The sequence below is a fragment of the Corvus cornix genome, chromosome Z (genome assembly GCF_000738735.6).
Source record: "Corvus cornix cornix isolate S_Up_H32 chromosome Z, ASM73873v5, whole genome shotgun sequence".
NCBI lineage: Eukaryota > Metazoa > Chordata > Aves > Passeriformes > Corvidae > Corvus > Corvus cornix.
The window spans coordinates 6,732,255-6,754,516 of NC_046357.1; the positions used below are offsets into that span (position 1 = coordinate 6,732,255).

At 38.6% G+C, this 22,262-nt stretch overlaps 1 protein-coding gene across 4 annotated transcripts in view; it reads left to right on the forward strand.

Moving 5' to 3' along the window:
- The window catches only part of SLC38A9 (solute carrier family 38 member 9), a 49,137-nt gene that overhangs the window by 2,135 nt on the left and 24,740 nt on the right, over positions 1-22,262 (forward strand). For 3 of the 4 annotated variants that reach the window (XM_039567202.1, XM_039567201.1, XM_010395275.4), the window contains exons 2-9: positions 4,658-4,806; positions 13,178-13,310; positions 13,901-14,022; positions 14,167-14,230; positions 14,329-14,422; positions 15,372-15,542; positions 18,051-18,110; positions 20,192-20,389. In XM_039567202.1, the coding sequence (XP_039423136.1) occupies positions 4,703-4,806; positions 13,178-13,310; positions 13,901-14,022; positions 14,167-14,230; positions 14,329-14,422; positions 15,372-15,542; positions 18,051-18,110; positions 20,192-20,389 (946 nt within the window). In that variant the 5' untranslated portion in view covers positions 4,658-4,702. Of the gene's footprint in view, positions 1-4,657; positions 4,807-13,177; positions 13,311-13,900; positions 14,023-14,166; positions 14,231-14,328; positions 14,423-15,371; positions 15,543-18,050; positions 18,111-20,191; positions 20,390-22,262 lie in introns of those variants that run through there. The other variant, XM_010395277.4, reaches the window with a different exon arrangement.

Consider the following 22,262-nt stretch of genomic DNA (forward strand, 5'->3'; position numbering starts at 1 on the left):
TCCAGACAGACAAAAAGGATTTTTGGAGGGGAATATTGGGTGCAATATATTGAGGAGAAAATCTCTATTCACTACCAGATATACTACAAAGCAATTCTGTGCAAGGATAATTAAACACACAAACATGTTTAAAAGGACAGAGGTTGCAAAGTTCAATTATTCAAAGGTTGGAGCATTAAACAATGAAAATTAGTTACTTAGGTGATTTTAGTCATCTTGGTACGTATGGATTATGATACTGTTTTTCTCAAGCCAGACAGTTCTCACTGTCTGGCTTGAGACATAGGGAATGTTTTGTTAGAGCAGCAAAGTTAATGGTGTTCAGTTCACTTGCGCATAAAAGTGATCTGCTTTACCAGCTGCTCAGCAAATCATTACTGTGGTCTTGGATGTTTTTTTGCAGTGCTTACTACAGATCACTAAGTTTTATATAACAGTTAATTTCTCAACATACCATGAGCTAAGGCAAGTACTGGCATTATCCGTATTTTAAGGATAGGGATTAAAACACAGGAAAACAATCCACAAATATTGAAAGCTCAGTTTGAGACCAACTTGATTGCTTTCAAAATAGCTAACATGATTCACTGGTGCATGACACAAATGCTCTTTTGTATTGTCCAGGGTTGTATGAAGCAGACTTTAAGCAGCAGGGTAAGAAAAGAGGTAACATACTCTAAGAGGTAGGTGGTCCCTCAGGCTGTGGCTCTAGTGCTGCCTTCTTTCCTCTGCAGACTATACCTGTGTCTTTTCAACTGGATAGTGAAACTGCTGGTTCTACAGCCCAGACAATCCCAAACCAGCACCAAAACAATTACCTCCCCCTTCAGATTTATACTTTCAGCTAGATCTATTTTAGATCTTTTCCCCAGTCCTGCTCTCTACCAAGACAGGAAAGAAGACCAGTAGTTGTGCCACCACAAACAGGAGAAGGAAGGACTGAGAATGAACAGCACTACTTTTAACTTAGCTAAAGAGAAAGTACCATGAATTTGTATCTCCAACTTCTGCTACACTGCAGCTAACAGGAACCTCTTTTCCACTTGCAGGAAAATCCAGTTTGACAACAAATGAGTGGGGTATCCCCTATAACAGCCTTCTCAATTTCTAAACAGCCATACTTTTATTCCCAGAGACCCATAGTAATTGTCTGCATGCAAGAGTAGTCTCATAGAAGCTGTAACTATGGTGTATCAGAAAATATATAAGCAGAATGAAGCTTGTCAAACAACTTTGGTTTTTGATGTAAATTCTTTCTGTTTGGCATCCCAGCCCTGATTATAAGCTTTATAGACTGTATAGACAACATTCCGTGTCCCATCACAGGTTTTTGAAAGAAACATCTTGAGTGAGATGAACATAGATCAGATACTCAGAAGAATCTTTAGCTGACTGCTACACTATGAAGGTTACAGCTGGGAAGAAGTTGTTGTAATGGAAACAGGCAATAATTTCAGATAGCATAACTCACTCCATTCTATGTATTAAAAATGTTTATGGAGAATGCAGTCCAGTCAAAAGGCATAGATGGTAGATAAAAGAGAGATTAACCACGTTAATTCTTCATTTTACTCTTCTGCTTACAGTTGTCCTTTAAACTGTACTGGCTCCAGCTCCAGCCTTTACATGTATGATAGCTGCATCTATTTTTCCTGGTCATAAGCTTGCTGGTCATAAACTTCATTGTTATCAACAATAAGTACTTAAAAAATAAAGCTGTCTTTGCAGACCCAGTTTCTAAGTGACCGTAAAGTGTCAGTGAGCAACAGCTCCACAAGCCTCAATCATGCTGTCAAACCAAACTTAGTGTGTGATATATTTTGGAAGGATTATTTTTCTTCATGGACTCCTATAAAATCTGGGTTCTTTCTTTATGGCAGTAGTGCAAAAAAAATCAAACTGGTGATCAGTGTTGTCAGCCTTTGTCAGGTTGACTCATAAAGCACAAGTATTAACAAGTTTTAAGGAAGGGATGCTCATTTTATCTGCTTAATTTGTCTCACAAACCATGGCCTGTAGAAGGAAGGGTTGTCCGTACTGCGATCTTATGGAAGATTCTGGCTAAAAACGCTGACTACTTGGGATTTGAATGTATTTCAATTTTCAATTCAGGCACTAGGAATTTAAATTTCCATCTGCATTTTTATGGCTAGATCTGAAGTGTGATTTAAATTCTTAAGAGAGATGCAAAATGCAGAACAAGTGAAGGGATTCAAGTTTGACACCTAGGTTTGTCTGTTCGTAAAATGAATACAGGATGTTCAGTTGAGAAAGAATAGAATAGACTAAAACAAGGTTATACCATATTTTAATGGGAATGGCAAAGGACTGGGTGCATGTCTGTAGCAGTGTATGAGATCTCTGGGGCCTGTATTTTTGTTTCAGAAGTATTTGCTGTTGCAGGAAGCTGATGTGCACCAGGGTAAATTTTGACTGGAAGGGCATCGGTAGGGAGAAAGGAGAAACCCTAGAGCTGTAGAAAAATTAGAGAAGCCAGTAGAAAAGAAGTTTGCAAAAGGGGAGCTGCAAACAGAGTTTGGAGAGAAAGAGTGTGTCACATGAAAGGAAGTAAAAATATTGGTGTGAACTAAGATACTGCTTTGTAAGTAGTGCTTAGTAAAGGTGGGTTGGGAAAGCAATTTTGACAGTGTGTAGGAGAGACAGAAAATAGAAAGGACATGAGGAGCAGGAATCTATTTGCTAAGCATCACCAGAGGAGCTAAGAAGGGTAAGAGTATGTTTAGCTGGGCCAAAGGACTAGAAGCAGTATTGTGGAATAGAAGGACTTTTGGGTAGAGGATCAAAACTGATGTTTTAGAGGGCTGGAGTGGCAAAGGAGAGAAGGCAGTAAGTTAAAAGAGATAACAGGATCCCTTGGGCATGAAAAAGGTAAAGGAATAAAGCTTTAGAGAGTGTAACAGCAAAAATTAGTGTAGGAGAAAGGATGTTGTCAGCAAGTGCAAGTAAGTTTCTTAAGATTCCCTTGATTATTACCACTGATTACTTATTGTATCCTCTCAAAGAGCTGAAGTGACCAAGATACAATCATGCCTTTAAACTCAAAGCCATGCCTTTAAACTTAGTAACTTCAAATCTCTTGTCATGGATGTTGAAACTAGGAGGAATCTGTCAGCACTGCAAGATGAAATGGCTTCTATGGCACTGTCCCTCCCTTGCACAGGCATACTGGCATACAGATAACAAGCCCCAAGCTCAACAATGATCTGGGTTTAAAGCAAAAGAAAGAATGGTTAATTTTCATCTGTGTCAGTCTTCCCTGTCCAGTTCAGTATGGGATCACACAAGTGCCATTGAGCTGTCAAAGCAGGACTTAAGCTTTCAGTACAATTTCCATAAACTGGGTCCTTTAGTGATCCCCTCCCCTTAAGAGCAGAGAGACATAACCTGCATCTATCTTCTAAAAAGCACTTCCTTTAAAAGCAGGTTGAGCCAGTCTTAATGCTTCTACAGTTCCTGCCACATTGTTCATCAGTGTTTTCCCGTGCCTCCTTCAGTTTTTTCAACCCCAGAGAGTAGATGTGGTTGAAAACTGGTAACTTTCCTTTTTCACCATCTCCTTCGGATTCTTTGGTTTGTTTGTTTTGTTGGGGTTTTTTTTGCTGGAGGTATTAGCAGGATAAGTTAATGGAAGAGGATTGACAATATGCAGCTAGGAGGGGATAGAACTGTGTCAGTGCTTAACTTGGATTGGTGTGATTTCTGAGATTGGGCCCTTATGGTGTATTTCCATGAGGATGCAGAAGGATGATACACGCCTTATTCTTTCTATCTTATCTTCTTCCACTGCCGTTCCAGGTTTCAAACATCCAGCACCTACCCTTCCTTGTTATGTGCCATCTCTGGTTGTCATTTGTCTTTCCATCAGCCTAACATTCTGAAGCATTCTGAAATGATGAAAGAACAGATACTTCTACCATTGTTGTTTCAAGGTGTCCTGACTTCTAGCATTTTTGTTTGAAGGAGTCCTGGCTGAGGAATTCCTCAGAAGATAGCAGGGATGAGAGCTGTTAAGCCGTTATATATGTTCAGTTGCCCACGAGACCACAGAAAGTCCCTGTAATTCAATCTGAGTAGAAATCCATTAGCTTAAAAGCAATCTCTTCTCCACTCTTTGGCCAGGAGTGGTCTAAATGCATATAATAGTTATTATTAATGCATTCTTAAACCATTTATTGCCTTTAATTCAAAAAGCCTGGATACAGTGGACTGCAATAGTCTGATCCTTATTGTGGGAAGTATACTGGAACTGAAATAAACTGCATATGTGTCTGCTGCAAAGTTTGAAGTAATTTAGTGAAACAGTACGCTCTTACAACTGATTGTTCTCAGCTGTACCATTACATATTAGAAATACAGGTCCTTTCGAAATTTATATTTAATTCATACTGCCTTGTGGTGCTAAAAGAGATTAAGGACTGGATAGTGTGTTTTAAAAAAATGCTGTCCCCACAGTATATGCCTCATGGTGTTTGCATTATGGAATGAGAATTCTCAAGTGGTGTGTTGAAGTTCTTTACTGGTGCTTTTCACCCCAGGAACTTCTGAAGCTGTGGGACTCTACCAGTGTTAAATTTATAGGAGGGACACAGTTTTGCTTAACTGCAGTTGACTCATTTCTTTATTTCCTTTTTTTTAGGCTGGAGTAACTGACAGAATTTAAAAGGAGACATATTCACCAAATATGGAAGAGGATACCAAACCTATCTTGGTTCCTGTGGGTGGTGATGAAAGCAATTATGGAATCATGAATATACAGTTTAATCCAGAAGACTATAAGTGCAAAAGGTATGAGGAAAGATGAACCTGAAGAATTACTATGTAGCAAAGAGTTGTTTAATCTTTGCTTTTGACAACAGAATCCTACAAAGACAGAAGGTGCACATTTGGAAACCAGAATCTCTGTACAAACAGTTCCTACTTCATCACTATATGATAATATTTTATTTCCAAGTACCTGGTGAACAGATACTGTATTTTGTTTACAAGGGTAAGATTTTTCTATTGCCATCATTTCAGAGAGAGTTCTCCATTAAGAACTCATCATGAGGCTTTTAAAGTGCTCTTCAAACATGGAATATTGTGTGTATACTAGAGCATGATTTTTTTTATTTAGAACAACTAACTGAAATGTTGAGACTATGCAAGAAAGTTTGCTAGATGTTGTAGATAAATGGCTATCAGTATGTGTAGATGGTGCTGTATGCATTCTGCAGGTGATGCTGGAAAAATACATTATTTGCTAGTACTAAGTGAGCTGAGTGACCTTTACTGCTTTTTAAGAAAAAAAAAGTGTAGTGCATTCTGAGATTGAGCAAATATGAAAAATTCGTCAGTCCAGCCTTATTACTATGCCTTCAAAAATTATATCTCTAGCTAAGTTGTTATTTTACATCTTTTCCTAAGAGTTTAACATCTCCACAAAGGGGGTTGGAATCGGAGACCTTCTCTGCTGCAGTTAAGATTTTTGTGGGCTGGTCATGGAACCAAAACTGAAATCAGTCTGGGAACAGCCCTTGTAATACTAGCTGAAGGCATCAGCTCTGCATTTTTAGATGAAGGAATACCACCATAGCACCTCTTGGACCTATTTATGATTCTTTTTTTCCTCTTTACAGCCATCATATTTCAGTAACGCAGTTTTCCTGAAGGAACTGAAGATGGCGGTGTTGCATACAAAAAAAATCACGTTGTTGGAGGCCACTTCAGCAAAAAAAAAGCGTTCTTGAGGATAGAGCTTTGATGCTATCTCAGCCTCCAGCTTTGGAAAGCTATGAAAGCCTACTTACATGCTCTTCTCTGCAAGTAAAGGAAGGAGGATAAGGGTCTGAGTGAGGGAACAAAGGGAGCACAGGTGTAGAAGCATACAGAATTGTGTGTATAAAGGCTAGGAAACAGTAGAGTACTTTCAGGTAGAAAAGGCAACTGTGAATGAACGTAAATGAAGTCTTTCTCTTTTTGTGGAGTATCTGAGCCCCTCATGGCCTTCTTGTCATAGGAAGACCGCTAATCTGTATGACTTTCTGGAGCAACTTGTTTTGGAGGAAGTATGTGTTCCGTTTGAGGAGCCGTGGGTTTCAGGTGTTGTGGTGATGCAGTAGCAATGAGAGAGGTTTTTTGAAATACCTAAATGCTAAGACTCACTTTTCTAAGTGAGGTTAGGTATTGTTTCCATATTGTGTGGTTGTGGTTTTTTCCCTGTGATTTCTTAAGTCTGGATACTCAGCTTCATAAAAGGTCATAGCCTCTGGCATTTGGTTCCCTTCCTAAAAGCAGAAGTGTGTACTTGAATTGTGTGCCCACATTCACGGCCTCTAGCTCTGCAGATCTGCCTAAATGTCCTTACTGCTCCTCTCTTGAGTTCATTCTCCCATTTTCTACGACCTAGGGTTTTTGTCTTTCAGGTATGCAGAGGCACAAGGATGAAGGGCATGAGGCCTGGGATATCAGAAAGACCTGGAAATCACAGAGGGGCTAAACAAGTTTGAACTCCATTTCTATACTAGAACAGGCAACCCCCACACTTTAAAAGAAGAAATAAGGAAGAAGAGGCCATTGGGGTCTGTGTCAGTCATGGTCAGAGCAGTGGACAGTTTGAAGGGCTTCTTCATTAAACCTTTAGGGATTAGCAGCTCCAGGGAAGGAGGATTATTACACATAGAAGTATCAAACAGTGCAAATCCAGTAGTACAATGCAGTGTGGTTTTGCTCTGTTCCTTTTTTTAACTTACTATTCAGAAACTGGACCCAAGTGGGTGCTTGGTCACTTTGCTTTGATTGAGATAGCTCTTCAAGTGTTCTGTGTGATTTGCTGTAATTACTGATTGTCTGTTTTAGTGCTGTTCTGCACTTTTGTTTGGGTTGCTTGAGATTTGAGGCATTTGCATAGTTATTTGGTTTTCTTAACAGCTTGGAGGATTTGGGATTTTTGAAAGGAATGCTTTTCAGTGTTTACATAAGAACAATGAGCTAATTGTTTTTTGGAGTTGTAAATTACTTTGTCTAGTATTGTTTTGCTAATTTGGGGGAAATATAAAGCCACTTTTAATCCTTTTAAGGAGGATGTTATTGTTCTTCGTGGTGACCCGAATTACTCACACGGTATTCAGGGTGTTTTTCCCATTTTGTAGGGCCCTTTGGAAACTAGAATATTGTGGCATTTAAGTAAAACCTTATAAAATGAAGGCCTTGTTGCATTTGTAAAATTATGGCTCAGGCCTGTTACTTTGGCTAGAGAAGGACTGTGAGAAAAGTCTGTGAGAAGAAAAACAATTAGTTTTTACCCATGAGAATGCAGTATCAACAGAAGCATGAAAGTTAAACAATAGAAGGAGAAAACAGCAACATATCTGTACCTGTAATTTTTCTGAGTGCTTGAATGCTTATGCTATAGGTATGTTGTAGTTAGTACTAGCCAATGAGTCTATTGTAGTAGTTTAGCAGCCAATGAATATATAACACGAATGATAACATACAAGAAGTGTATAAAAGAGGCTGCTTTGTTTAATAAACGGCTTTTTGGCCCTTGAAAGGGGCACTGTCCTTGTGTGTGTGTGTGTGTGTGGTGACCGCCCCAACAGCGACATCATATCATTGCTGCAGTGGCTTGTTGGTAGTTATTGTATGCAAAAGAGGGAGTTTCTTGTTTTCTTCCAACTGCTCTTAAAATCTGTTCACTGTCAACAGATACTGCAGTTGTCAGTCGGGAATACTTGAATCTTCAAAGAAGCAATTGATGTTTCATTTTGCATATGAAAAAACTTGACAATGCTTCCTGCTAAAGGGAGATCAAGACTTCTGCCTTTTTTTCTTATTCTTTTTGAAGTCCCACAGGTTCCCAGAATGTAGGAGGCATCAGTAAGTTAAATTCAACAGCTATAAATTAAACAGTGTCTGTAGATGGCAGTCAGAGAAGCCTTTTTCATGCAAAAGTGGTTGATTCCCTTTATTTTCAAAGTTCTTTTAACTTAGAAGAAGGTAGGCAATGGTCGGCAACCTGTGCAAATCTATCCTTTCTGCATTTATTATGCCTTTATTACTCCATACGAATGTGATAATTTTACACCATGGCTTCCTTTCCCTGTATTTCTCTCTTGCCAACACTTCTGTGAATTCCTAATACTGCTTCTTATTAACTGGAAAAATTTGTAACCTTAATTAAGAACCTTCATATTTCTTGGTAAGTCACAAGTAAAATAGCTTTTGTCTTTGACACAGAAGAGGAACAGTGATTGAAATGTGTTGTGGTAAAACTTGTGATTTCTAATTTGTTAAAGTGTGCAAGCAATGACATTATGCTTTGAAAGGGTATTTTAGTTCTGCATCCAGCATGCAAGTTAAGAAACTTGTGGGATCGTGCTGTAATTACTATAATGGTGATATCCATGCGGAAAAATTTAGGTAAAGCGTATTGCCAAGAGAATGAAGATCTTACAGAATAACTGTAAGCACGCTGTCTAATGCTTCAGTAAATTCAGACAGCTTAGAAAGTAGAAACCAAGTCACTTGGGGAATTCTTTGATACAGATTTCCTTAAGAGAATCGCACTGATACTGTAATCACAGAGGATCCTGAGTTGGAAGAGGCCCACAAGGATCCTTAAATCCAACTCCTGGCCCTTTACAGGACAACCCCCAGAATCAGATCATGTGCCTGAGACTGGTGTCCAAATGCTTCTTGAACTCTGACAGGCTTGGTACCATGGCCAGTTCCCTGGGGAAACTTCCAGTGCCTGGTGCTCCTATCCAGATAGGCAGTTGCCAATTATGAAATAGCCACCTATTCTTATTATTTTTTCTCCTTATCTTAATTTCCAATACAGTGAATCAGTTTTACTCCTTAGTTTGTTCTCTGCCCTAAACAGCATTTCTATAATAATTTGGTAACTCAGTAAGACAATAAAGCTGTAGGAATTTACTAGCTTTATTTCTGTGTGACAATCCTGTCACATCCCTGAAAAGTAAGTGATTGATGTGGGGTTCAAAGTAATCTGTGCAGTAAGCTAAAGTGTCTCCTTGTGGTCTCTTTGGAGGAAAGAAATTGTAAAGCATCCTGTAAAGAAGGTTTTTGCCTATTTGTTTAAAAATGTAAAGCTTGTCTAATGTCAAGTCATTAAGAGCATCATGTAGAGCTAAAAGACATAGTGTTACAAAAAAAATCACCTCAATACTTACCATGTTTTTGATCAGATCTCAAGAACTAATTGTTTGATGTTTAAAAATACTTCAGCAAAGGTACTTGAAAAGCAGTATTATTTAATTTAGAAGTTCTGGAGATACGCATTAGTCTTACTCCTTCATTGCCCTGCAAGATGTAGTACATTGCTGAAAATATCCGTAAGATGAATGCACCATCCTTATGCAAAATTGTATGTGTTTGGCCAGTGTTCCTTTTATGCTGTTCTTGCTAGCCCTCCTTTGCTTATCACAGTATTTGGGAAAAACCTTAATCATGAGCATCTCTTTTCATTTTCTTTGCTTGCAAAAATTGCTACTGAAGTTCAAAACATGAGGAAGTTTGGACAGAATCACTCTTCTTTCTTTTCCTGGACCGGCTCTAGAGAATTATTATTAACTGTACCTTTGTGTGAGTAAGAAAAGATGAGTGTAGCTGCAGGTTTTCTGGGAATGTTTTCTGAAATACCCCTACAGAGTGTAATGTATGGAAGATTTGGACCTCCTGCATGTGGTCCTGCAAGTTTTTCATACTCATGGTGCTGTGGAAAACAGCTCTGTTTTACTGGTATGTTTGCCCTGGTAAAAGAGTGTTGTTTTTCAGGCTAGCTGATAAAATAGTAATTGTAATTGTGTCTTTTAGTGTGGATGAAATTCAAGAGACATTATAGTTTATCTCAGTGCATGAAAATTATCTGCAGTGTTTCACGTCATAGTCACACCCTCCAGTCATGCAATCTCTCCCCTTCCCCCAGATCATCTTGTCCAACATTCTTTTCATAATCATTTTGCCACTTGAGAGATATGATATAATTGCCTGTATAAATCAGATTTTTTTGTAGGAATGTATTGTACCTGCTAATACTTGCACGTACAGAGTGCTTGCCTGTTAGACATAAGGTCCCTAAATAGTTTTTCAAAATATATCCCAGATTATATCCTACCTGCTTTGAGCTTTGAAATTCTCAGTCTTTGAGAACTTCTTTGAGCTTTTGAGAGAGCTTCTCAGACTGCCATTTGAGTTATGCCTACAACCAGTCTTTGATCTGGGTATTGCTGGGACCAATACCTTGACCCTGATCCTAAACAAGGTGCTACCCTCTCCTAGTGGAGATCAGGGAGAAAGGTTGCCTCCTAGCCTGCTCACACAGCTTCCAAGTCAGACTGATGTTTTCAAAGAGACCTGCAAGTAACATAAAATTGATGGGTGGTCAGTCTGTTTTAGCAGTCACTTGCTCAGGGCGAGTGGTGCAGTGGTACCCCAGAAGAAATATAATTAACTGCTGCTTTACATAATTTTCATTCTCAACAGATTCACAGGAGTAGAGATCAAGAGGGGAAGTAGCCCAAGTATTGGTAGCAATAAACATATGCATTCCTCTAGTCAGGAAGCAGAAGCAATAGGTATATAGAATTTCTTAGGGATTGTTTACTTTTGTTTTCTTTTCCTCATCCATAGATTAGATTCTGGGTCATACCCATTTGTTTTGTGCTAGACCATAAGTTGCTTGTTTAATCCAGACTCTGTTCATAATACTGAAGAAAATGAAATGTCTTTCTTTAAACAATTTTTTACCTACAGATAGGTTTTTGCTACACATAATTTATTTTCTTTATATTTGTTTGGTCACTGGACTAACAACACTGCTTTCCCCATAAAATAGGATGTTGTATTCATGTTTTCTGTTACTTTAATTTTAAAATCATCCTTAGCTTTCATCCTGAATTGCTTTAAAAAATAATCTCGCTGTCTTACACTCTGGAAGTTTTCTTCAACATCCATGTTAGCAGCTGTTGAACACCATCTTGAAAGAAATCTTTGTCACAGATCTACTTGCTTTGAAGCAAAATGTAGACTTTGTCTCACTAACCTTTCCACAATTGCAGTGGAATTTTATGGGGATGTACTAATATTATTAAATGGAGATGAGGAGAGGGGTGAAGGTCTACACACTGTGCAGCTCCCATGTAATTAGCAAAACACATACTTTTAAGTGTTCTAAATATAATGCATGTCAGAGATCCAAACAGAAAACAGCAGAGAGCTGAGTGGAGGTGGGGTGGCATTTAAACAAGTTACTTTTCCTCTTTTCAGAACTACAGTTTTTATTTTACAGGTCTTCTAATGAAATATATTTTAGCTGTGTCCAATGATTGGCTCAACCTAATAAATTTTATGCTAAAACAAGTGAAGTCCTTAGGAACTGACAGTCCATGAGTATTTTTGTACTTCATCTACATGTGGAATGTTAGCCCCTTGTGCCTGTGTTCTGAGTAATAAAGCTATTGCTTAAAATTTTTTTCTCTTAAATTGAGATCTCTCTCTAATTGTTTATAAGAAAACCACAAAAGAGCACACACAAAACACGTATTTCCCCCATCATGTCATATTAATAGGAAGAAGAGTCAATTGAGAATGTTTTAGAGAATTAAAAGTGTTCGTTTTCATTTCAGTAAGTAGGAAACAACTTAGAAAGTCTAAGCCATTTTTTCCATGATGAAGGAATATGTAAGAATTAATTAAGATAAAAGAAAGAATGAATTTGTGGAGATGGAAGTTTGTATTCTCTATTTTCCACTTTTGTGACTCAAGTTTTCTTATTTTCTTAGGTGCTCCCACATACTGTCTCCCCTTAAGCACACAGGAATAGGAACCTATCTTCATCTCTTCCAAAGACCGAGCAAAGAACTGTGTTCCCTATCTTCCTTACAGATAAAATGTGGTGTCATAGTACAAATGCTTAATGATTAACTGGGAAAGAGAATGGGAACTTTTTTATGGATGGTATTGACAGCTGGAGCTGAAGAGGTTGCCCAAGTTCCTTTGTAGTCTGAAACAGAAATTAATATTGAAAACCAGTCAATTCAAATAGATTCTGCTCATATTGCAGAATAAATGGCATGGCTTTATTGGTGACCTAGTTCCTGTTCCTAGTAGTTGGAAACTTGTGATCTCTGTTTCTATGGGTTTTTGAGTGATTTAAACATCAGCCTGGAAGAGGAAGATCAGAAAGCTGTTGAGGTAGTTTTAAAAATTAAAAGCACTGCTGAAAGGAAAAAAAAACCCAGTGTGTTAGGGCTTAGAGGCCACTAGTGTCCTCTGTCTTGTTTGAGAAATTAGCCTCTCAGTGCCAGGAATCAATATTGGTTTTAAGCAAGAGCATAATATGCCTATATGGAAGTAAATTATACTTGAGTTAGAAAAGAAAATGTCAGCAATACCTTGATTCAGACATGTTTGTCTGGTAGTGCTCCTTGCACGAAGCTGGATTTATGTTGTGTTTTAACTTTAGGAGCAGCTTTCACTGTGCTTGCTCTGTACCCCTGTGTGTGCAGAGAGAACAAGGGGGGCATGTGGGTTTGCCCACTTTCTCCTTCAGCAGCTGTGACCGTGCCTGCAGTCTAACTAAGGTGGGGAAGAAGGAAGCGAGACAAAGTCCATTCCCTGTTGCTTTGGCTTAAAAATAGTGTGAGCACATGGACTTATTTTGTCTTGGTTCCTTCCCCACTGAACACAATTCTATGTAGAGTTTTCAGCTAGATTAGTAGTTCCTAATCTTTTCAGAGGTGGTTCTTACTGCCATCGCTCATTCCTCTTTCTTATGCTTTCTGTTTCTACCTCTGTTCCTCTGCAGTAGTTCTGGCAACACCAGTTATAAGCACTAATAAGCTTGCCCAAGCTTATTAACATGTATTTCTGGTGTGATTCATTGTTGAAAACTAACAGTTGGATATTAGGTCTGATGTTAGGTTGCTCTACAGAATCTGGGCTGGAGGCCATTTTAATATGGATGATAAACTCATGGCTCTTTCATGGATGGCAGCTTCTGTCAATGGCATTGATTGGTATTTTTGCATTTGCCTTGTGTCAGTGAATGACAAAACCATCCTGAGTACTGCTGACCTGTTCTCTGAGTAGTATGTTAGATCTTGTGTTCCACGGTTTTAAGGGTTTTCCTTTTTTCCCTTTTTTTCCCCTCCTTTAGACCATTTCATGTGGAGCCCACAAACATAGTCAGTGTGAATGATGACATGCAAAGAGTCACTGATGAAGCTTCAGCAATGAATAAGCGAATTCATTACTATAGCAGGCTCACATCCCCTGCAGACAAGGCATTGGTAAGGCAAAGACAGGGCCTCATTAACTGGGTGGTCTCTGGCATGTTGGGTCTTACACAGCCTAGATTTATATAAGCAGTGGAAATAAAGGTTGGGGGAGAATTGTTCTGCAGCTTGCTTTGAATTAAGTATCTAGTAGCTGAGTGCCTTAGAAAGGTTTTGTTTTATCACAAGCTGTTATTTACTTCCTGTGCAATGCCTTCACCATTAAAAGAAAACATACAAACAACATGAATTTTATAAGAGTGACCCAGGCTACCCAGATTTCTCCCTTCTATAAGATTTAAGCAGTTTAAGTAGCTGCAGTAATTGAACTGCTGAGCTAGCATGATCTGTTCATAGTGTGTTTACACATATTTTGCAGAAGGAAAATGCATTTTTCTGCTCTCTAGAAATTCTATCAACTGTTTGTTGGGTTTTTCCCCCCAGGAAGAGAATTAGCATAGTACAACCTTTTCTTTCTTTTTTAAATTTTTTTTTAATGTAATTTCCTGGAAACGTTTGTGACCTAAAATAGTTGACTTGCTGTATTCAGGACAATTGGTTATATTGATGTTACTAATAAGTCTTGTTTTTTATCCACTTTTTAGATTGCTCCTGATCATGTACTCCCAGCTCCTGATGAAATCTACGTGTACAGTCCATTAGGAACTGCTTTTAAAGTTGACAATTGCACAGATGGCTATGGTAAAAACTCCAGTCTAGTGACAATGTATGTTAAACACCTTGCCATATATTAGCCACAAAATGCATTATTATTGAATATTCTATATAGTATATGTAACTGTTGTTAACTAAGAAGACAATATGAGGTAAGAGTAGTTCTTAAAATATTGACTGGATTTTTTCTTCCTAGATTTATGATATGGAATACCATGATGGGTACATCCATATTAAGTATCCCATGGGGAATAAAACAGGTAAACTATGAAAAATGTATGCATATGAAAATGCTTTTGGTAACATGGCTAACTCTTCATTTTTTTGTAGTATTAACTGTATTTCTCATTCTTAACAGGCAGGCTTCACTTCTGGAATTATTCTCATCTTACTGATGGGCATTTTGACTCTTTATTGCTGTTACAGAGTTGTGAAATCACGGCAAATGATACGTAAGAAATCCAAAGCTTCATAATGCAAATATTTCCATTGTGTGAAATACCAATATGCAATAGATTCTGTTTGTATGTGTCTTTACTATACATTAGACCTGATCTGCAAATAAAAGCTATTCCATTGAATATCTCTCTATTTTTGTAGTCTGTGTCTAAGCTCTGTATGCTAAATGCCTGCCTTCCCTTATTAGGTATTCCTTCAGTTGTTTGGGACCTAAGTATTATAGCCAAACACAAACAGTCAGCAAGCATGGTTTCAGATGTTCACTTACTAAGTTTTTGGGGACCTGGAGAGTTAGAGGTATCTTTTCTCCATAAGCACTGTCCAGTGCTCTATATATCTGATCAGCTTGCACAGTGGAACAGGGTGGGCTCTGTATTGCCCTAATATTTGTGTATATCCTGTGTTGAAAGCACTTTAAGTACAGTCAGCAGCTGAAGCAGTCACTGACAGTGGATCTAATTAGAATGTACTTGTATTGTTCAAAAGTTCATCTTGCGGCTCTTGTTTGGTTGGTGCTTTTGTGCATAAATTAACCTCTAACTTGCTCAAATAAAGGCCATTAAGACTTTCAGTTTGTGACTGGACTCATTTCAGGGCACTGTTGAGGAATAGTTCATGGTCTGGCCTTCTTATAACTCCTGCAAGGGGCTTTAGCTGCAAATGCATGGTGGCATTTTTGCCATGTCTTATTTCAGTGCTTCTGAAAGTATTCAAAAGTAGTAGTATGGCCCCATAAAAGTCTCTACTTTAGGCTTCTTCAGTCAAACACTTTATGAGTGCTATATTTTAAAGTTACTGGCAATTCTCTTAGTCCTTGAAAGTGCTGGGAATATGTGTCAGAATATTCTAAAAAAACCCTCCACGTTTTGTCATGAATAGTTCTACTAATTCTAGAGTAACATTTTGTTTAGATATATTTTTTGGGTTTTGTATCTTTTTCAGCTTTAACAGATACCTCAAACTGGGAATTCCCAGATGTTTGCAAGTATTACTTTGGATCCTTTGGTCAATGGTCAAGCCTCATATTTTCTATGGTATCACTTGTTGGAGCCATGGTTGTTTATTGGGTACTTATGTCCAACTTTTTGTTCAACACAGGGAAATTTATATACAGTAAGTATACATTTTTGGTTAAGTTTTAACAGCAAACCTTTAGAAAGATCAAGACTGCTTTATACTTAAACAGGATGGTCCATTTATGTAATCTTGATTTTCCTGCTACATTGCATGAAAAATTAGTTGAGAATAAGTAACTGTGTGTGGTGTTATGGGCAAAGTCCTGTGTGTTTTCAAAGCCACTTTTTCAATTTCTCAAAGTGTGGTTTTCTTGGTATAGTTTAAACAACCTAAACCTGGTTGCTTGTTTCCTCTCTTCTCAGTCCCCCTTTGTTTACATGGGCGTATCTATTTCAACAGCCCTATAACAGGCTAGACTGTTGAAATTATTCAGGATAATGAAAAACTATAGTTTCATTATAGATTTTAACAAACACGCTGAAAGTATTGCCATATAGGAAATTTTTGCAAGTGTCCATGAGGGAACAGTGAACTGTATCACAGTAAAAATGATTCTTAGTGTGGCACTGCTACAAAAGAAAACACATTGGGTTTTTATACCCTGGTACATGCACAGGCACACAAGCCTTTGTGCATGTAATCAGTGTAGAGTTCTGGGAATGGATGATGGAATGGAGAGCTTTGAAAATCTGACTCATAGTATTGAATAGGTTGACTAAGATTTAAGAGGTTCTGTTTTGAAGGTAGTTAACAAATCTCTGAGGCAAGTAACAGCACAGACACTTAAACCTCTTAAACAGTGTTTAATTAGAATTCCCGCCATCCCTGAAGGACATACTTTGCTATGTTGGTTAATGACTGATGTATTTTATAGCTGACCTAATTTATATGTTGTTACAGCCATTTCATTTTAGACTTTGGGGTTTTTTTAAGAAGATTAACACTTAAATCTTAAATTATTCTAAATGAAATAATGCCAATTCTTATAAGCAAAATTCAAAATGGTGAAAAGAGCTTCTTTTCTAGGAGAAAAGTCCTGCTTTTTCATGGGTCTGGCATGTTATTTTATCACTTACCTCTATTTGTTTGGAGTTCTTATTTAAGTTGTTTGGTCTGAGATAACAATCACTGGCTTCTTTTAACTTTCATACTTAATTACTAGGTAATAAAATATGTAATAGGATGTAGGTTTGACACAATGGCATCTTCCTGCCATGTGTTTCTAAGTATTCTAAGGCTACTGTATTTAATTCTAATACATTCCAATGACTTTTTAAAACATCTGCACATACAATTTATGTGGGAAAAAATTGATTTCCTGAGGGAGGATGGTCTAGAAATCTGTAGTACACCAAGAATGCAAGAATTGTTAACTGAGTGCAATATCATGTCTTTTCTTTAACATGCTGTCGCATGGTCTTGTTCAGTTTTTGTTTTATGAAAAAAAAGAAATCCACAAATGCAGTTTCTAGTCCTAAACTGCTTTTTAAATACAGAAGAAACAAAAGTTACATCTTTAACTACTTTGAAAGTGCTTTAATTCTGTAAGAGCTATTAATTTTGATGGATTCTCACTAGGTACTTTTTTTCAATTAGTGATGAAGTGAGGAGGTGAACACAAAATAGTGATTAAGTGAGGAGGTGATCAGTGATTTTAGTTAAATCTTCTGATTGGTGTATACCCTGAACTAGTAGAAGTAAGTATGAGAAACTTATTTGTGATTCAGGGTGTCATAAATCAAAATAAAGAAAGAAGAAACAGTTTTCTTCCCACAAGACTTTTTGCTTTCTTTATGAGAAACAAGCTGCTTTTAATTGCATTTAAAAAATCTGAGGCCAACTGCCCCAGTCGATTCTCTGTGTGCATAACACACCCACATGCAACAGAAGCAAAATTTAACCAGTGACATGCTACTTCAGTTTCCAAGCTGATGGAGCATTTTCTTTGTGTATATATGCATAAATATAATGAAATTGCTATCCAATACCCTCTTAAAGGTGAGGTTGCAGAAACTTGGAAGTAACTGGTGTTGTATAGCAGTAAAGTAGCACAGGAGTGTACTGGAAATAAGACAGTACTAGAAATGCATGTAGACAGTAAAGCTTAAACCTTTTTCCAGAATTGTCTGTGGATACATGGAAAAAGCATCCCACAGAGCCTCTTTTGAAAAAGAAAATATTAGAGAAATGAGTAAGGGAAGCTTTTTCTATATAACACCATCTGGACTAGGGGTATGGTTGCATGCCCTCTTTTTCTGGATTTAAGATGCATCTGTCACTGGCCTACTGTTCAACACTACCAACCGAGTAGCTGGGAGAACGGGAGGTGTGCTTGTGGAACAGGAATCCTAGGAGTGGGGAGTCTTGGGAAATTTATAAATGGACAGGGCTACTGAGAAGAAAGTAGTAGAGTGTGGGGCTACTATAAAACACTTTTACAATAGTTTGAAAATTTTCACTTGGGTCTGTGGGGAGTGCAAGCTGCTGTATTGTGCCTCTGATGTAGTTTTCCAAAGTATTTTCTTAATTAATTTTAGTCAAGTCAAGAGGTGAAAGCCTAGTAGCAGGTTTGGGACATTGATAGTGAGATTTTCTTCTTTTCAGACTTTGTTCATGACATTAATGTAACGGATATTGTTCCTGGCACCAATGGAAGTAACAAAGGTAAGAAGCCCTTGTAGTATTGTGTTTCCAGTTTTGGGGTGGGGGTTTGAAGGCAAGTCATCATGTTTCAATGCCTAACCACATACCAGTTACAAAGTATATGTTGTAAGTTGTAACTATGTGTTTCTTAAAAACCTGTAATTTCCTATCTGGGATTTGTACTTCCACAAATAACCACACACTTGGAGATCTTAATAATTGGGGAAGGGAAAAATAAGTAAAGAAAATGGAGGTGGGAATAAGTATTAAAAAGTCAGTTACAAGTTTCTGTATGCCCAGATACATCCTCTGTAAAAGCCTGAATGTTAACTTTTTAACAGTAGTTGCACAATGAGGAATTGCCTTAAGGAATTTTAACTTTCACACCCTAAATTTGAGGCACCTTAGTTCTGTTCATTGTTTAAAATCTCGACTGGGGCAGCTTTGCTACTCACCAGTTCTGCAGCAAGATAATTTTTTTAAAAACTTACATAAGAACAGCTTTAATGATGCTGAGTGCAAAAAAGAAATAAGTGTCAGGCTACTTGAGCCTCCGCTTGTGCTTTTTGGAGCATCTGACATTTACACAACTAAGGGAAGAAACTTCAGTCAAGTATGAACATAGATCTGCTCAGGGTTCTTAAGTAGGCATTCTACATTCTTAATGTAGAATGAAGACAGGAGCAAGGCAGGCACTGTCAACCCCTGAATCTTTCTGCTTCTGTAATAGTGACTGAATCTGTACTGCTTTCTGAGGAAGCAGAAAGCTTTCTCTATCCTGAGTGCATGAGGAATGGGGAAACATATCACTACCAGCTGGGCAGCTGTATGTAACACTAGCTGCAGCTGTGTTTCTGGAGAGCAGATGTTGGAGTCAGGCAAGGAGTTGAGAAATAGTTCTGAAAACCAGTTGATTTGCATTTGAGCTAGTGATGAATCCTGCTTCTCTTGAGTCCTTACCAGCAAGGCACCAATTTGTGCTCTCTCCGGCTTCTGCTGTTCTCTCCCATTCTTATGCAGCAGGGGGTATAACTTGGAGGCAAAGTAGACAATATTCCACACTATCCTCCACCAACTAGAAGATTTAAAGCAACTGTTACACAAAATTAAGGACTGCCAGATGTTCAAGTGACTCTTGACAGGACATTCAGGGCTACCAATGAGATCAGTAAGAACAAAAGCATTTTTCAAGGGTTGTAAAACAATCCTCTTTTAAGCAAGAAATTTGTCAGAATGATTCTTACACCTTCGGTTTTGTGACAGAATGGGAATGCAGACAGTGTAGGATAATGGCTGCTGAGTATTGCAGGAGGCCAAGATTTAAAATAAGACATTATGAGCACAATAAGACAGTTTTATATTTCAACACAGAGCTTCATAGGCATGTGTTCTGCACAGGGTCTTTTTGGTTGATTTTGTTCCAGTCACTTGTTCAGGTGCTGCCATTGTTCAACCTCCATGTAAGATGTTCCCTCTTAGGAATGTTACTGGAGCGCATCTTAAATTTGTTGTGTTGTCTGGCAGTGATGTACTTGCCCCTGTCATGGCACAAAGATGACAAGAGTGTTTTTGTTCAGTGCATGAGGTTTTGACCTGCCAGTAGCTTTTTTGCAATCCTTTGTTTGTAGAGCAGTTTACAGTAATTCAGGCTCTTCTGTACAGAGGTGTTGATATGATCTTAGTGAAGTGTGCCGGGACAGATTAGGATGCTAAATATGCAGCCAGATGCAGAGAAGCATTGCTATGACTTGATTCCAGCAGGTGCACGTAGGAACTGAACAGACCTTGTTATAGGTATGTGACCTTGAAGGATGATCCTGTGTCACAACTTGGACTTCAGATAAATTATCATCTTTGTTCTGCTCAGCTGGAAGAACTGTAGCACTGTCAGATTAGAGTGCAAGGTGCCTAGTAGTGGAATTGTAGCAATGAATTCCTGATTAAAAAAACAAAGAGAAGTTAGGAACTGAATGCTGAACATTGCACTTGAGAAATCCTCAGTAGGTAAAACACAACCAGCAATTGTGGGATCTTGGCTGTGAATATTCTGTGCAAGTAAAACCCTTTTCATCTGAAGATATTTTTCTTTTCCTTTCTTCCAGTCATTTGTCCAAGTGCTGCTAGTGGTCACCTGCCACAGAACAGGAGTGTGATGTTCTCGTCTGGCAACAGAACAGGTTTTGAGCTCTTTGAGGAATGGTGGGACAAATCACAAACAGTACCATTTTACCTGATTGCAGTTCTTCTACCCCTGCTAAATCTGAAGTCTCCATCCTTCTTTGCGAAGTTTAATGTCTTAGGTAGGTAACAAATACTATTAAAGCATTCGTTCATTGTGACTGAAGTGTTCAGAAGACAGTGAAATCTACTCCAGTGAGTAGAATCGTATAATTTTTAGGTTGGAAAAGTCCTGTAAGATCATTGAGTCCAACTGTTAACCCAACACTGTCAAGTCCACCACTTAACCATGTCCATAAGTGCTATATCTATACATTTTTTAAATATGTCCAGGGGTGGTGACTTGACCATTACCCTGGATAGCCTGTTCCAGTGCTTGGCAACCCTTTCTGAGAAGAACATTTTCCAAATTTGAACCTTCTCTGGTACAGCTTGAGGCCGTGTCCTCTCATCCTGTCACTGATTGCCTGGGAGAAGTGACCAAGCCTCACCTGGCTGCAGCCTCCTTTCAGGCAATTGTAGAGAGTGGTAAGGTAACCCCTGAGCCTCCTTTTCTCCAGGCCAAACACCCCCAGCTCCCTCAGCTGCTCCTCATAGAACTTGTGCTCCAGACTCTTCACTAGCTTCATTTCCTTCCCCTAGACACTTCCCAGCATCTCGATGTCCTTCTTGTCTTGAGGGGCCCAAAACTGGCAATATTCACGTCACAGGGGCAGCCTCAGCAGTGCCAAGTACTGCAGGACAATCCCTGCCCTGGTCCTGGCTGGCCACACTATTGCTGATCCAGGCCAGGATGCCACTGGCCTTCTTGGCCACCTGTCAGCATATTGTCAGCCCATGTTCAACTGCTGTCACCAGCACCCCCAGGTTCTTTTCCACTGGGCAGCTTTCCAGCCACTCTTCCAGTATTTGCTGGCAGTTCCTATTGTGCCTCGAAGTGGGTTGTTGGTTGGTTTATCAACCCCACAGGCTTTCTGTGCTGCTTTGCTTGAATCTTACAGTTAATAGGCAGTTCATTTTTCTTCCTTTTGCTTGCTTGATGATCCTGTGAAACAAATTCCGTTACAACATATTTTCCCAAATGATTCCATACCTACTGCTGTGCAGCATTTGATACATACTATCTTGTTATAGTCAGGTGTACTCCGCCTCCTCTGGTAAACATTTCAAACCAGCAGTTAGTCCCAAAGACTAGATGCTTTTGACCTGAAATCAGCTGCTGCCAATCAGGTGATTAATTAATCGTAGTATCAGTCAGTCAGTATGACCTGCTGCTGTTCTTTGTCCCAGCTTCCAGTATTGTGGACTCTTCTGTGCTGCAGAGGCAACAATTGTGACTTCTAGCTTCCATGTCTTGAGATAGAAGGCCAGGGTGGCTGAGGCTGGTAAAGTGAGTAAAGCACATGCGTGATGGGTGGAGCTGGTCAGGATTCCGGGAGCATGAGAGGTCTGAGCGATAGCACTGAAGCCCACAGTGAAGAGAAAGAGAAAAGCAGACGGGGATCAGAGGTTGAAAAGTTGAAGATGCATTGTAAAGGAGGTAGAGGACAGGGATTTGAAGGTCTAGTTTATTCCTCTGTTCCATAGTAACACTTTATCAGAGCTTGGATCTGCTCTTGCTGAAACCATTAGATATAAGTACCACATAGGAATTTGGGTACTTGATACTGCTTCTGTGCAAGAGGTGTGGGTTTTATGTATTTAGATATAACATCAGAAATAAAAGAACCTGATTATTAATTGCTCATCACTTCAGTAGATTATTATAATTCAGAAGCTGTTCAAAATTGCCTTAATTTTTGTAAAGTTTATAGAACAGGAAAAAATGAAAGGCAATTTTGAGATGCTGAAATTTATCTCAGTAGAGTTTTACTTTTCTTGATATCCATGGAAACAGGAGTCATTAGGAAACTATAGAATATTTTAGCTGATCTTCATGTACAAAACCTTTTATTTTCCTAATTTCTTGACCGTGCTCTGCATAATCGAATGATA